At 37.2% G+C, this 16,325-nt stretch overlaps 1 protein-coding gene across 2 annotated transcripts in view; it reads left to right on the top strand.

Annotated features, from left to right (window-relative positions):
* Knl1 (kinetochore scaffold 1) overlaps positions 1 to 16,325 on the top strand; it is a 65,467-nt gene that overhangs the window by 15,928 nt on the left and 33,214 nt on the right. For both annotated transcript variants that reach the window (XR_003486575.1, XM_027422181.1), the window contains exons 5-10: positions 1,183 to 1,244; positions 3,546 to 3,598; positions 5,432 to 5,468; positions 6,425 to 6,462; positions 7,888 to 7,940; positions 9,884 to 13,705. Coding sequence is in view for 1 of the 2 variants with exons in the window: in XM_027422181.1 (XP_027277982.1) it covers positions 1,183 to 1,244; positions 3,546 to 3,598; positions 5,432 to 5,468; positions 6,425 to 6,462; positions 7,888 to 7,940; positions 9,884 to 13,705 (4,065 nt within the window). In the remaining variant the exon portion in view is untranslated. The remainder of the gene's footprint in view (positions 1 to 1,182; positions 1,245 to 3,545; positions 3,599 to 5,431; positions 5,469 to 6,424; positions 6,463 to 7,887; positions 7,941 to 9,883; positions 13,706 to 16,325) is intronic.

The raw sequence follows: 16,325 nt of genomic DNA, 5'->3' as shown, positions 1-16,325 counted from the left end.
AAAATGTTAAAGGGCCAGATGGTGGCTTACGCCTTTAATCCCAGCATTCCAGGACAGCCAGGGCTGATACATAGAGAAACCCTGTATTAAAAAAAAAATTGCTATCTTTACGTTTTTTTTTTGTTTGTTTGTTTTATCGAGACAGGGTTTCACTGTGTAGTCTTGGGTGTCCTGGAACTCACTCTGTAGACCAGGGTGACCTCAAACTCAGAGATCCACCTGCCTCCGCCTCCGGAGTACTGGGATTAAAGGTGTGTGCCACCACTGCCTATCTTTAATTTGGTATTTACCACAAACAAAAAAGTGTAAGTACTTGTCAAGGCAGAATAATTAAGAAGATAAATTATGTTGTAGCTCAGCATAATGGTACAGGTCTGTAATTGTAGCACTGGGAAAATGAAGTTTCAATTTCATTCTTGGATGGGCTACATAGCAAATTTGAATGCAACCTGGTCTACAGTAGTCCAAGTCTAAAATAATTATAACAATCATGAAAGATAGTAACTTACCTGTATTTTACTACAGTTAAAATGGTGTTTTAGATGGGCTTGGTGCTTCATGCCTTTAATCTCAGCACTCCTGCAAAGAGGCAGGCTGATTTTTGAGTTCTACAGCTGCCTGGTTACATAGAGAGTTCAAGGCTAGTCATAGCTACATAGTAAGACCTTGTGTAAGAGACAAACTAAAAGCTATTTGTTTTTAATTTTAGAAGAACACTGTAATAAGGTATAGTTGGCCACATAGCTTCTGTTTTGTGTCCAGTCTTTGTTGTTACATGTTGTTTGTGTTAGCATGCTTATTTTGCACTTGATTTTAACCAAAAGGCCAAAAAGCAATAATATGTTTGTAAAAATCCTAGCAGTCAGAAAGCTGACCCACAAGGATCATGACTTTGAGATCAATATGGATTATATATTTTGAAACCTTGTCTCAAAACAAACAAATGAACAACAAAAGAAGATTAGATTTACATGAGGCCACAGGTTCAGTCCTTAGAACTACCCCCCCAAAGTCTATGGAAAATCATATTTATGTTCATTAAGTGCTTCTATATTGGGCTGTTTGGGGGAATTTTATATCATTAATTCAAAATAAGTCTTGATCCCTGCTTCTAATAGTATGGAGATCTAATTCACAGTGATTTTTTTATTAAGAATTGTGTCCTATATTCTTTTCTCTTAGGAATCTAATGCTCCAAAAACTAGAAAAAGCTCTCGTCGAGTCAGCTTTGCAGATACTATAAAGTAAGTTGAAAGGAAAATTAAGTAAAATGTTATAGGTTCTGCTTTTCTTTGTGTCAAATATGTTGGTGGTAATTTGTTTGGGTAATCTTATTTTGCTTAAATAAACATGAAAGAGTAGGTGTTGGTTTGTGTGTGTGTGTGTGTGTGTGTGTGTGTGTGTGTGTGTGTGTGTGTAGGCATGTGGAGTTGGTCATTTCAGGTATCTTCCTTTGACCTTACTTTTTGAGACAGTGTCTCACTTTTTTTGTCTCTGAACATAGAACTCTTTGACTCCGCCAGACTGGCTGACTAATGAGTCCCGGGGATCCTCCTCCCTCTACTGCACCAGCTGTGAGAGATTTATTATTGTATACCAGAAATCCAAACTCAGGTCATCATGTTTAGACAGCAAGCACTTTACTGACTGAGTTATCCTCTCAGCACCAGAGAATTATTTTATTTTGAAAAATACCTTTTACTTAAGAATTTTTATTGTGTGTGCATATATTTTATATATGTGTGAGTGCAAACTAATGCATGCCCTGGCATGTGCATAGAGGTCAGGGGATATCTTTTGGCATTTCAGTTCTCTCCTTCTACTGTGAGTTCTGGGGATTGAACTCAGGTTGTTAGCTTGCATATCAAGTACTTCTATCTACTGAAACATCTTGCTGGCACTTTTTTTAGTCTGCCTGTATATCTGTACACCAGAAGAGGGCACCAGATCTCATTACGGATGGTTGTGAGCCACCATGTGGTTGCTGGGAATTAAACTCATGACCTCTGGAAGAACAACCAGTGAGTGCTCCTAACTCTGAGCCATCTCTCCAGCCCCGTTTCATGTTTAGAAACTTTATCAAAGTTCTGGAGTTTGACCTGCATTCTTTTTTTTTTTTTTCCGGGGGGGGGGGGGGTGGAGGTGGTTATTAGAGGTTCTTGCCAATGAGAGTAGAGGAAGAAATTGGACTTTTAAAAATTAGAAATATTGAGGCTGGAGAGATGGCTCAACAGTTAAGAGCACTCACAGCTCTTATACAGGATGCCGGGTTCAATTCCCAGCACCCACATGGCAGCTCACAACTGTCTGCAACTCTAGTTCCAGAGGATCCATACCCTTACACAGACATACATGTAGGCAAAACACCAATGCACACAAAAAGAAAAATAAATTAAAATTTTTTTTTTAATTGGAAATATCAAGAATGGAGTGATAGCTCCACAGTTAAGAGCTTGGTTGTTCTTCCAGAAGATTCAGATCCCATGTCCAGCGCTTATATAGCTGCTCACAGTTGTCTATAGCTCCAATTCTAAGAGAACTGACATCCTCTTTTTACCTCCATGGGTACCAGGCACACATGTGATACCTGAATATACCCACAGGCAAAACAGACCATAAAAAATAAGCTTAAAAATTAGAAACATGGAATAAACTTAATGCCTTTGCAAATTAATTATACTGTTTCCCAGGTGTGTCTTATTTGTGTGGTGTTAGTTTTATCTTCTGTTTCATAAGTCTCATTTTGCTATCTTAACTCTTTTTTTTTGTTTCTGGTATATTTTCCTTTGTATTCTTTCATAGAAGTAATTACTTTATGTTTTGAAATCCATAACAAACTATATATATATATATTTTACAACTGCTTGGGTGCATAGTTCTGGGTATCTTTCTTTCTTTCTTTCTTTTTTTTTTTTTCTTTTTTTTTTTTGGTTTTCAAAACAGAGTTTCTTTGTGTAGCTTTTTGGAGCCTGTCTCTGGAACGCCCTCTGTAGTCCAGGCTAGCCTCGAACTCACCAAGATTCTCCTGCTGCTGCCTCCGGAGTGCTGGGATTAAAAGTGTGCACCACCAATGCCTGGCAAGATTATTTATATTTTTAAAAATATATTACATTTAATCCCAGCGTCCAGGAGGCAGAAAAAAATAATAATAAATTAAAGCAGTTCTTCTTCTTTTTTTCTTTCTTTTTTTTTTTTTTTTTTTGTTTTGTTTTGTTTTTTGTTTTTGTTTTTGTTTCTCCAGACAGGGTTTCTCTGTGTAGCTTTGGAGCCTAACCTGGCACTCACTCTGGAGACCAGGCTGGCCTCGAACTCACAGAGATCCACCTGACCCTGTCTCCTGAGTGCTGGGATTAAAGGCGTGCGCCACCAACGCCAGGCCAATAAAGCAGTTCTTTGGCATACATATAATTATAGAAATTCGTCAATTTTTAAAGTGAAAAGCAAATTTGCACACTAACAAAAAGTACTTCACAAGTCAATAATAAAACTATAGTAATAATTTTTTACAAAAAGTTTTTAAGTTTTCTTTACTTTTTCTCTTTTAGAGTATTCCAGACAGAGTCTCTTATTAAAACAGAGAGAAATTCAGAATTTGCAGGTAAATATGTAATTACAGTTCCTGGTAATCTGTTTTTGTTTTTTTCTTTACAATTTTTCTGTGAGTACATACTCACAACTTCTCATCTATCTTCATGCAATCTCATGAGTAGGTGTGTGTGTATGTTTGTGTGTGTGTGTGTGTGTGTGAGAGAGAGAGAGAGAGAGAGAGAGAGAGAGAGAGAGAGAGAGAGAGAGAGAGAGAGATGCATATGCATGCATCATAAGACATTTGTCAAGAGACAGTCGAGATTCTGGTCTCTTTCTACCACATGATCTCCTGGGGTTGAATTTGGGTCCTCCTTGACAGCAAATGTCTTCACCTGCTGAGTCATTTTGCCAGGACTATCTTACTATTTAAATAATGTATCCTAAGGGTCAGGGAAGTAGCTTTGTTGGTAAGATAATTGCCATAGCTGCATGAGGAACTGAATTTGGATCTCTAGTACCCACTTAAAAGCCAGGTAGGTATAGGTGGTGTGGGAGTACATGCCTTGTGTTAGTTACTTTTCTATTGTTGTGATAAAGCACCATGACCAAGGCAATTTATAGAAGAAATAGTGTATTTGGGGTTAGGGTTCCAGAGGTATGAGTCTGTTGTGGCAGGAAAGTGACAGGCATGGTATTGGGAATAGTGAGCTGAGAGTTTACATCTTGAACTTTGAACATGAAGTAGAGAGATCAAACTGACAGTAGATGAGCCTTTTTTACTTGAGGAAAGCCTGCCACTAGAGCCATACTTCCTCTCACAGGCCACACTTCTAAACCTATGAAACATTGCCACCAACTGGGGATCAATTATTCAAATGCCCAAGAATATGGAGAACATCTGTCATTCAAAATATAATCTGTCTTTAATTTCTGCACTAAGGAGGCTAAGACAGGAGGATCCCTGAAACTCATTGGCAAACTGCTGACCAAAGCAGTAAGGTTCAGGTTAAGTGAAAGGTACTGTTTCAAAAGATAAAGTGGATAATGACAGAGGATGTCATACAGCATTTACCTCTGGTGTACACATACATGCCCATATGTGTATGTATATCTGTGTACACCCACAGGAATACACACACACACACATACACACACACACACACACACACACACACACACACACACACACACTCTCTCTCTCTCAAAGTATATACTTAGCCAAATGTGGCAACCCACATCTGTAATCCCAGCATTCCTAGGACTGATGCAGAAGGATAACAAGATCAACACCAACCTGAGCTAAATAGCACGTTCACCCCTCACAAGAAAAAAGAAAAAAAAAAAAAAAAGAGGGAAAAAAAGTATACCTTTAGTCAGGGAGACAGAAAGGTTAAATAGTAAGTGATACAGGATGTTCTTCTGTGTGCTGTGAATATGGGTTGCTTTTATTGGTTGATGAATAAAGCTGTTTTGGCCAATAACCAGGAAGCGTAGAGCTAGACTGGAAATCCAAACAGAGTTAGTGGAGAGAAAGAAGGTGGGGTCGGAGAGATGCCATGTAGCCACTGAGGAAGCAAGATGTAAGGTAACAAGCCATAACCTTCCTGGTAAAATACAGAATAATAGAAATGTGTTAATTTAATTGTGAGAGCTAGTCAGTAATATGTCTGAGCCATTTGCCAAACAATTATAGTTAATATTAAGCCTCAGAATGATTATTTAATAAGTGGCTGCAGGGACCGGAGGGGTGGGAGGAAAATCAGTCCTGTGGGACTGGATGAGACAGAGAAAAGCTTCCAACTACAAGTAAGTTGTTTTTTATTTTTTGCAGTTAACATCGTTATATAATTTTTCTAATATTTGATCAAGTATCTTTGTACAACTTTAATCTTCTTTATTTTAGCTTTAGAGACAGAGGCAAGAAAAAATATACTGACTCAGTAAGTAAGGGGCATGCACTCATCATGTTTAAATGGTTGTTTATTTCTATTAAGTGGAAAATATTTAAATATTTTATTTTGGCATCCTTTCTGTCAAACGCTTTTCATTAATTCAAAATACAAACTAGAATTTTGCATATGTACTGCTATATCTGAAAAATAAGTGTACACTATAGTTTTAGTAGTGATGACAAACTCCATTTTCATATATAAATTTTTAAATTTATCACCTAGAATAACTTATGTGTGGAAATTTATTTCACCAATTTACTTGTAAATGTTTTAAATTATGACTCCAAAGCTTTTATTATAATAGCAAAAGATGTGAAAGATTATAAAGATGGCATAGGCATAAAGATCCTTTATGATGGAATAAGGGAGCTGATTAAGTTATACAATTCCATGTAATTGCTCAGCTAGAACAATATGTACATATGTGTTTATATTTACTTGTGTGTAAAGGGAGGAAGGAAGGGAAGCATGCGTTTACTCCCAGCACACAAGAGGCAGACCAGGCGGGATCTCTGGAGTTTAAGGCCAGTGTGGTCTACATCGTAAGCTCCAGGCCTGCTAGGACTATATAGACCCTGTCTCAAAAAAAAGCAAAACAAAGCATGCTTTTATGGTATTCACACTATTAAGACCATTCAAGTAAGGGTCTGTAATATTCTTCTAGTTACATTATGAAAACCTTTTATCTTCCTTAGTCTTTTTGTTTTGTTTTATTTTTATTTTTGTTTTGAGCAGGATCTCACTGTGTATAGTTCTGTCCTGGAACTGATTATGTAGACCAGGCTGGCCTTGAACTCACAGAAATCTGCCTGGCTCTTCTTACCAAGTGCTATGATTAAAGACATACACACTATTCCCAGCTGTTTTCCTTACTCCTTCAATTGTGTGATTCTTCATAATTACTTGGGGTAATTCATTTTAAAAAAATTTTTTTTTTTTTTTAGGAATAAGAATTCAGAGGATAATTATTGTGCAATTGCTGGTGAGTATGACCAAAATACTTCTCTTAATGGTCTACCTTTGTTTCACCTAGATTCTTTGATGCAGGTAAAACATTTATAAACATAAAAATAAATTAATCTTAAAAAATTAATAAACAGATATGGTGTACACTTGTAATCCTAGCACCCTGGAGGTAGAGGCAGGAGGATCAGAACTTTAAGGTTACATAGTAAGTTCAAGTCCAACTTGGGGTACATGAGACAAAATATAAAAAATAATGCCAGGTGTGGGGGCGCACACTGTTGTAATCCAGGCATACCTGGCCCTGCTCCTTGGGGACCTTGCAAAGAGTGCCTACCCCTCTACATATGGCAGGCAGTACCCTGGCTCTGTACGTAGGTGTGGGGGTTCCTTTAAGAGGCAAGATCCGCCCACTTCTGTTCTCTTTTCTCTGAGGAGGCAGCCTTTTCTGTCAATCTGTCTCTCCCTTTCTTTCTTTTTCTCTTCTCTAGCCTTAACTCCCTTACCTTCCCTCAATAAACTTTCCACGTAAGTTCTGTCTGTAGGTCTAACCTGCTGTTTTTCCCTCGTCCACCATGGGATCTGCCAAGGTCCCCCTGTGTCATATTCCTAACACACTTTTATTCTAGCATTTGAGAGGCAGATGTAGCTGGATCTCTGAGTTTGAGACCAGTCTGGTCTACAGAGTGAGTTCCAGGGCTACACATTACTGCCTCAAAAAACCAAAAAGATAGATAAAATTACTAACATAGGTAAATATTTTATTTCCAAAGTGAATATAATAATCACTGTTCTCTGTCATTAGAACAAGACTTTTAGGGACCACAGAATAACTCAGTAATGGAATGCTTGCTTGCCATGTGTTAAGTCCTGGGTTTGATCTCCAGCATTGGAAAAGGAGGATGGGGGAAGGAAATAGTGTTCAAAGTCTTAAAGATGTTTAATTCATAAGTCCTTATAAAGAGATTAGTAATTAGTTATCTTTGTAACTATTGCTGTGTTAAGCACCATAACCAAAAACAATTTGGTGAGGAAAGGGTTTATTTTTGTTTACAATCGTGGTCAGTTATGATAGGAAGTCAGGGCAGGAATTCAAGACAGAAACAACAGAGAGGCAGGAATTGAAGCAGAGACTATGGAAGAATGCTGCTTACTTGTTTGCTCAATGTAGTTTGCACAAACTGCTTTTATATAAAACAGGAGCACCTGGTCAGGAATCCCACATCCCACAGTGAGCTGGGCCTTCCCACAGGAATCATTATTAAGGAAATGCCTTATGACTTGCATTTTCTCAACTGAGATTCCTCTTCTAGTTTGTGTCAAGTTGACAACCAAGTAACCAGGCCACTAGTAAATACCTCTAACTAATGAAGGTACGAAATAAGAAAATCAGACTCCTGCATTATGTTTTTCTTATTATAATTCTTTTCTGTTTGGTCCATAGGTATGAACACATTACTTTGTGCTCCTATTCAGACCCAGATGCAACAAAAGGAGGTATGAGATCATGTATTTAATTTAATTTCACAGTTAAATAACAAAATTTAATGGTAAAGTATAATTTTGAGATAATTTACCAACGTGAATTATCATAGCCTATAAAAACTTATATTTCCAATTAATTGATGACAGCTCCAATATGAATAATACCAAGACCTCTCAAATTCTAATGAGCATATGAAATACCTCAGAATTTCATTAAAATACAGATTTTTTTTCGGTGGTACCTTGTCTAGCATGTGCAAGGGTTTCTATTCAATAACCAACATCAGAAGATGTATGTATGTATTGTGTGTAGATAGACAGATGCATTTGTGTCCAGTTGAACAGAGTAAACTCTTCAGAGATTTTGTTTCTCACTTCTTAAACATTTTTTGCACTGTGTGTGAATGTTCCACTTCATGTATGTATGTACACCGTGTGTATGCCTGGTGCCCAAAGAAGCCAGAAGAGGACACCAGTTCCCCTGGAACTGGAGTTAGAGACAGTTGCTAGCGGCATTGCAGGTGCTGGGAACTGAATCTTGATCCCTTGAAAGAAAATCCTCCTAACCGCTGAGTCATTTTTCCAGCCCCAAGAATCTATATTTCTATCTCTTAAACGATACTGGCAGTAGGTGTCCAGACTGTATTTTGAATAACAAGAAATTAGGCTGTATCTTCAAAAACAAAACCTCCAAAGTACAGAGTATATTATGAATTAGCCATCATGAATCTATGTCTTTCTAGGACTTTTTAGTTAAGAGTTGGAGTGACATACTTAATACAGAATTTTCATTGTGGTTGCATTTCATATATTCAGTGCTTTTTTATTTTTTAGTTACTGTGGAAGGCATGTGATTAATTTTGAATTTTAATTTTTCCTAAAGTACCAAAAAATAATTTATAGAGAGACTTGCGCGCGCGCGTGCACACACACACACACACACACACACACACACACACACACACACACCAAAAAAAAAAAAAAAAAAAAAAAATTATGTTTGATACAGGCCCAGTCTTGCCTCATACTTAACTATGTCACCAAGAAGACCTTGCACATTTTTGTTTTTGATGTTTGAGAAAAGGTCTCACTGTATTGTATAGCATTGGTTGTCCTAGAGATCACTATCTAGACTGGACTGGTCTCGAACTCACATTGATCCCCTACCTCAGCCTCCCAAAGTGCTGAGATCAAAGGTGTGCACCACTATGTCCAGCTACCTTGACCTTCTGATCCTCCTGCTTGTACCTCCTGAGTACTAGGATTACAGGTGTGGATTAACATATCTGGTCTATGCTGTGCTGTGGATTGATCATAGGGCTTTATGCATGGTAAGCAAGCACTCCACCAATTGAACTATATCCCTAGCCTTAGAAAAAAAATGTAATAACAAATTACATATAATACAATACACCACTGATTTAAGTAACCAATATAGTTTGAAACCATTACAAATTGTGTTTATATAGTATATGTTATAAAATACCTTTTTCAAAACTTAACGTTTTTGGATCTTGAGAAATGGCTCAGTTGATAAGATCACTGGTTGCTCTTCCAGACAACCTTGATTCCCAGCACTCATATGGCAACTCACAACCATGTGTAACTCCAATTCCAGGGAATGTGACACCTTCTGGCCTTTATGGGCACCAGACATGCTTGGTGCATAAGCAAACATGCAGGTAGAACACCCATAACATAAAATAATAAAAAAATAAATTACAAAAAAAACTTATATATTGCCGGGCATTGGTGGCACACGCCTTTAATCCCAGCACTCGGGACGAAGAGGCAGGTGGATCTCTGTGAGTTTGAGATCAGCCTGGTCTACAAGAGCTAGTTCCAGGACAGCCTCCAAAGCCACAGAGAAACCCTGTCTCGAAAAACCAAAAAAAAAAAAAAAAAAAAAAAACTTATATCTGGTCTTATTTTTTCTATTTTTCTTTCATTTCTAGTTTTCACTTATAGACTACAACCATGAAAGGAAGCATGCAAATGACCAGACAGTCATTTTTTCAGATGAAAACCAAATGGACCTGACAGCAAGTCACACTGTGATGATTACTAAAGGCCTTTCAGATTGTACCAAAAATGAAAACTTCATAAAGATAGATACTACATCCTTTCTGGAAAATTTAAAGCGTCACGCTGAGAATTCAAGAATTAAAAACGAATTAGGATGCCCCATGATTTCCATAAGTCAAAATACTTTCTCAGAAAAGATAAATTCTGACAGTTTCATAAAAAGATTGAAAACAGGAAAATACAGTACTTCTCTTGATAAGGAAAATTCTGAGATACCTATTTATTCCAAAGAATCAAACAGTGACTCTTCTACACATCAAATGCATGTATCTCTTAATGTAGATGAAAACAGTAGTAATAGGACTGAAATCTTTAGAGAACAAGATGATGGGATGAATTTGACCCGGTGTCATACAGGCTATATTCAGTCTTGGATTCCTCCATCCAGGGAGGACAACGTAGGAGGATTTCAAGGAGATACTATAATTTATGGCAACGAGTGTATGGAGTTGACAGCTAGTGCTACAATACAGGTTTTGCCATCAGAAAATAATTTATCTGAAAGAGAAACTGAAACTCAAAATGTCATGATGAATGTTAAAACAGTTGATGAAACTAAAGCTCCAGAGAAGAAAACAGTCCTTACGGATAAGCTAAATGCTGCTTTTCAAGATTTTTTTCCAAACCCTGAAAATAAAATCCATATTACCAAAAGTCATAATATGGAGTCAGACAATCATATAGTCACACAGACTTTATGTGCCAGCACATTAGCTAAAACCTCAGAATCTATATGTTCTAGTCCAGCTACTCAAGATTATAAGACAATTTTTTATTCTAGTAGCAATGATGCAATGGAACTGACTAAGTGTCTATCAAGTATGAGAGAAGAAAGAAATTTGCAGAAGCCCGATGGTAATTATACTAAAGTGTGTACCAATACAGCAGATGCTAGCCCACTCATAGAGAAGACTATTTATTCAGAAGAGGATAGCATGGACATTACCAAGAGTCACACAGTTGTAATAGATAATGAGATATTCAAACAAGATGAAGAAAACATTAAAAAAGAAATTAAAGCTATGCCAGTGTTTGAAAAACAGATGATGCTCCAAAACCATATAAGTATGTCAGAAGATAAGAAAGTGAATGTAAATTATATTGCAGTTCCTCAAGTATCTAAGGAAAGATTACAACAAAGCCCAACAAATACTTTATCTGTTTCATTGGCTGACAGGATTGAACTCTTAGCAGCTGAAGATATGGATTTGACTAAAAGTCACACAAATAAGTTAGAAGTTGTTCCTACAAGTTTTGACTTAGCTTCAAAAAATGTCACTAAATCTTATTCCTACAGCAAAAGCCCTTCAGATAAGTGGGAAAAAATGTTCAAAAGTCTTACCCTGCCTTTCCAGCAAACAAGCATTGTATCCAAAAACATCCTAACTGACATCCAAAGTAAAGAAAAACATCCAATTTTGAAAATTTCATCTTGTGTTGATAAAAAGTCTCCTCTGTCAGTTGATTATAACCAGGACATAACAACAAACCATAATATATATTCTTCTGGTACAGCTCTGGATAAACAAGTAATGGTAGGACATAAAGTACAGGACCAGAATTCTAATCCTCTAGAGCCACAGAGGAAAAACTTAGATGATCCCACACCTGACTGTTCTCATGATAAGACAATGCTTTCTTCAGAGGAGGAACAAATTATGGATCTAACCAAGAGCCACACTATTGTAATTGGGTTTGGTCCTGAAGTGCAAGAACAAAGTAAGACTAATTCAGAACACAGGAACAGCCAGCTTATAACAGTAAACAGACAAAAAGATATGAGCATTCCTATAGAAAAAGCTAGCCTCGTAACAACTAATGATATGGGCATGTTAAAGGACAGAAGTATACAGAAGCCTGAATTTCTGAAGGAAAAGCAAAATATTGAAATTAGTGGAAGAAAAAGTGCTGGCGGACTAAAAATTGATAAAACTATTTTATTTTCAGAGGGTTATGAGAATGACATGGATATCACCAGGAGTTACACGGTGAAAATAAACCATAGATCTTTATTAGATAAACATGATTCTCATTTAGTACCTGTGGCAGGAACTTCTAAAACCATTCTGTATGCATGTGGACAGGATGAAATGGAAATTACTAGAAGTCACACAACTGCTTTAGAATGTAAAATTATTTCACCAGGTGAAACAATTCCTAGCTACCTGGATAAGACTGTGTTGCCTATAGAAGGTCACGAAGAAGTAGAAATGACGAAGTCCCATACTGTTTTTATTGACCAACAAGCAGAGGTAAAAGGCATGCTTCCAGACAGATTTGACTTTGAATTATCCAAGAAGGAACACCTGCAAAAGCTAAAAGGGGTACCTACTCCTGATGAAGAGATTGTTTCCATTTCAAAAAATAGTGAAAGCAACCATCCAACAAAAGGTAGCCAACAAATAGTACTGGAGGAAGGGTCCCATAGTGGGCCTAGAGAAGACACTAATGATGCCTCAGTCACTTGGGAAAATGCCAATGATGTACAAAAACCTGGATTTCTGCATGAACTTCTGTTAGGCAAAAGTCAGACAAGAAAAAGCCTTATGCTCAAAAACAAGACCATTATGTTTCCAGAAAGTAATAAAAATCATAGAGATACCACTCAGAGTTCTGCAGAGGAAATAAGTAATAAAATTAGCCTGGAAGACAGAGATGACTTCAGTTTTGTGCCATTGTCAGGAACTTCTACACCAGTTTTGTCTGCAGACAGGCCAAAGGACCTTGAGATCTCTAGAAGTCAATCCACTGTTTCACAATATAAAACTGACCCAGCAGATGAAATAACTACTATACCTACAGACAAAACTGTAATGTTTGTAGATAATTTTGGTGATCTGGATGTTACCAAGTCCCATACTGTTTTCATCGATTGTCAAGCCAAAGAGAAAGTACTTCATGAATGTACTAAATCGGGAATGGCAAGAACAAAAAGCTTGAATGGTCCTGAAGGTGATCCTTGTATTCAAGAAGGATCAGATTCTATAGTTTCATCTAATGTTTCATGTTTTAGTAATGTCAAACCAAGTCTGAGTAATTTGAATAGAAAAACTGAGGAGGTTTTAGACTTTCAGACTGTTCATATATTACCTCCTGCAGAACAGTTACTTGAGGTAGGAAATCATGCACATAGTAACATGAGTATAGTGCAAGCTACAGAAGTGTATAACCTAGATTCCAATGATGGTAGAGATGAAGAGAGTAAAAATCTTCATAATGGAGCTGAAACTACTTCTGTACCACTAAAGGCAGTTGTCAAAGACAAAACAAGAAGATGTTCATTGGGAATCTTTTTGCCCAAATTACCAAACAGGAGAAATTGTAATATCACTGCTGTTGATGACTTGGAGTGGATTCCAGCAGATGCAACTGACTTAGATCACTTAGAAACTCAGCCAGTCTCTAGTAAAGATTCAGGCATTGGATCTGTTGCAGCCAGGCTGAATTTGAGTCCATCTCAGTATATAAATGAGGAAAATCTCCCTGTATATCCTGATGAGATTTTTTCCTCAGATTCTATTAGCCTAGACATGGAAGAAAAGGCTCAGACTGACACATACTGTAAAGAGAGCTTACTGTCTGAAAACAAGATAGAAACTTGCAGTGCCCAAAAAAGAACCTGGGTACAAGAAGATGATAATGTTACAAATGAGAAAAAAATCAGAACATATGATAGCATACAAGATCAGGAGGTAAGTTGTCCGGAACCAAAAGATGTTTTTGCATTTTGTATCTTTGCTTTTGAGATAGATACTCTAATACTGCTGCTATAACTTCCATCCTTCCTTCCTTCCTTCCTTCCTTCCTTCCTTCCTTCCTTCCTTCCTTCCTCCTTTTTAAAAAATTATTTACTATACTTTGGGGTTTTGCCTGTATGTATGTCTGTGTGAGTATGTCAGGTCACCTGTAACTAGAGTTATAGTTGTGAGTCACCATGTGCTTTTGGGAATTGAACCCAGGTCCTCTGGAAGAGCAGCTAGTGCTTTTAACTGCTCAGCCATCCCTCCAGCCCATGCTGTAACAAATACTGGGAGGCATGTGTCACCACCACCTTATTCAGTCACTTTTGCTGGAGATTTGTCAGTATTGCTTTGTATATAAGAATCTCTCGGGAGGGTAATATATAGTTTGAAAATTGTGTGTGTGTGTGTGTGTGTGTGCGCGCGCACATGCTCGTGCATGTGTGTGTGTTCGCACAAAGTGTGATGGAGCACAGTACACATATGAAGGTAAGACAACTTAGTGGGGTTGCTTCTCTCCGACCTTGATGAAGATTCTAGTGATCAAGTTCAAGTCATCAAACTTGCATGGTAAGTGCTTTACTTAAGTTATCTGACACGTTTTTTTGTTTGTTTGTTTTTTGGTCCTCTTTTGTTTTTTTGAGACAGGGTTTTTCTGTGTAACAGTGCTGGCTGTCCTGGAACAAATTCAGACAAACTTGATCTCACAGAGATCACTTGCTCCTGTCTCCTGAGTGCTGGAATTAAAGGCATGCATCACCATGCCAGGCTCATACACATTTTAAGATAATGTTTATGTAGTCCACACTGGCTTCATCCTCTAAGTGCTAGGTTTATAGGCTTATGCCTCCTTGAAAAGAATCTTCTGTTTTATAAATATCTGAGGAATAAAAAGCCTTTCTACTATTCGCACTTATGGATGCCTGATGGGACAGCCTCCAGCAGTGCAGGGCTCAAAGGGAATCCGCTATGACTTTTTTGTCTAAGGTGGTTAAGGGAAAATCACTCACACACTCTCTTGATGGTTTCCTCCAGACTTTTTCTTTATTCTTATTTTGTATTCTGATTCTATAGTCTGTATTCTCTTTTCTCTACTCAGAAATGTCCTTCTGTCTCTCTTGATGTTTTCCTTCTAACTCTATATTCCTTATTTTCTTTCTTGATATTTTCTTTCTAACTCATTTTAACTCTATCTTTTTCTCTCCCTTACAGCTAATATACCCCAGCAAAATCTTTCAGGCAATGTAAAAATTAGTGTGGTTACATTCTATTTTTCAAGTGAATGATTACAGTGAATACAAGTTTAAATAAAACAGCATGTTTTCTATGTCCCATACACGCTTAAACATTTTATGTATTACAGGTGAAAAACAAATTATCCAGAGAACCTATGTACATTTATACCCAAGCATCTTGTTATAGATTAACACTGTGTAAGCAAGCAAGATATTCTTTTACTGGCAGGTGCATTTTGCGGTTACAAAGAAAGGACCAATCACTTTATTCTTATCTTGAAAGGTAATTTTAGTAAGATCTTAAAGCAATCACAAATCTACACTGTTATATACGAAAAAGAATCAGCACTATTTTAAATCTTTAGGGTACATACCCACTTATCATTTTTTTTTTAATATAATCAGGAGATTGAGGGCAGAAATGAGTATAAGGAATTAATCATCACCTTTGATCATCAACCAATCCTAGCAAGAAAGGCACACCTAATGATAATTCGGCTGCTTTGTTCTTGTTTCCTGAAAGAGTTCCTCACTCAACTATGTGCCTTTTCTTTTTCTTTCTTCCTCCCTCCCTCCCTCCCTCCTTTCCTTTCTTTCTTTCTTTCTTTCTTTCTTTCTTCTTCTTCTTCTTTTTTTTTTTTTTTTTTGAGACAGGGTTTCATTGTAGCTTTGGAGGCTATCCTGGAGCTAGCTCCATAGATTAGACAGGTCTTGAACTCCAGAGTGCTGGGATTAAAGGCATGTGCCACCACCGCCCGTCTAACTATGTGCCTTTTTAAAACTTTAGATTATCTTGTTGGGTTTTTCACCTCAAAGCAATTTAACAAAACATCTTAGTCTAACTTTAAGATATTTTCTTTTTCTTTTTCTTTTTTCTGGTTTTTCGAGACAGGGTTTCTCTGTGACTTTGGAGGCTGTCCTGGAACTAGTTCTTGTGGACCAGGCTGGTCTCGAACTCACAGAGATCCTTCTGCCTCTGCTGGGATTAAAGGCATGCGCCACCACCGCCCGGCTCTAACTTAAAGATATTTTCAAAGGTTGTTTTACCTATGATGTACTCCCGACACCTGTGACATCTCTCAACATTAAAAGAATGTAAACTAGCTCGGTTACTGGGATTCAATTGTTTTTCTAAAGCATTAACCTAAGACACAGTCTATATGGCTCCTCAGTAGAAATTCATGTGTTCTAGTTGTGTGAGAATTCCTTATTTATATTTTTTTAATCATCAAAATTCTATTTAAACTAACCGTAATTATTATCAATTAGACAGTACAGTTTAGGAAGAAGTCATCTTCATGGGATATTTTCATGAGATAAACACCACATTATAGGCA

The sequence above is a fragment of the Cricetulus griseus genome, chromosome 6, assembly GCF_003668045.3.
Source record: "Cricetulus griseus strain 17A/GY chromosome 6, alternate assembly CriGri-PICRH-1.0, whole genome shotgun sequence".
In the NCBI taxonomy this organism is placed as follows: Eukaryota; Metazoa; Chordata; class Mammalia; order Rodentia; family Cricetidae; genus Cricetulus; species Cricetulus griseus.
The sequence above is the reverse complement of the archived record's forward strand: the minus strand, read 5'-3'. Positions and strand labels throughout refer to the sequence as shown.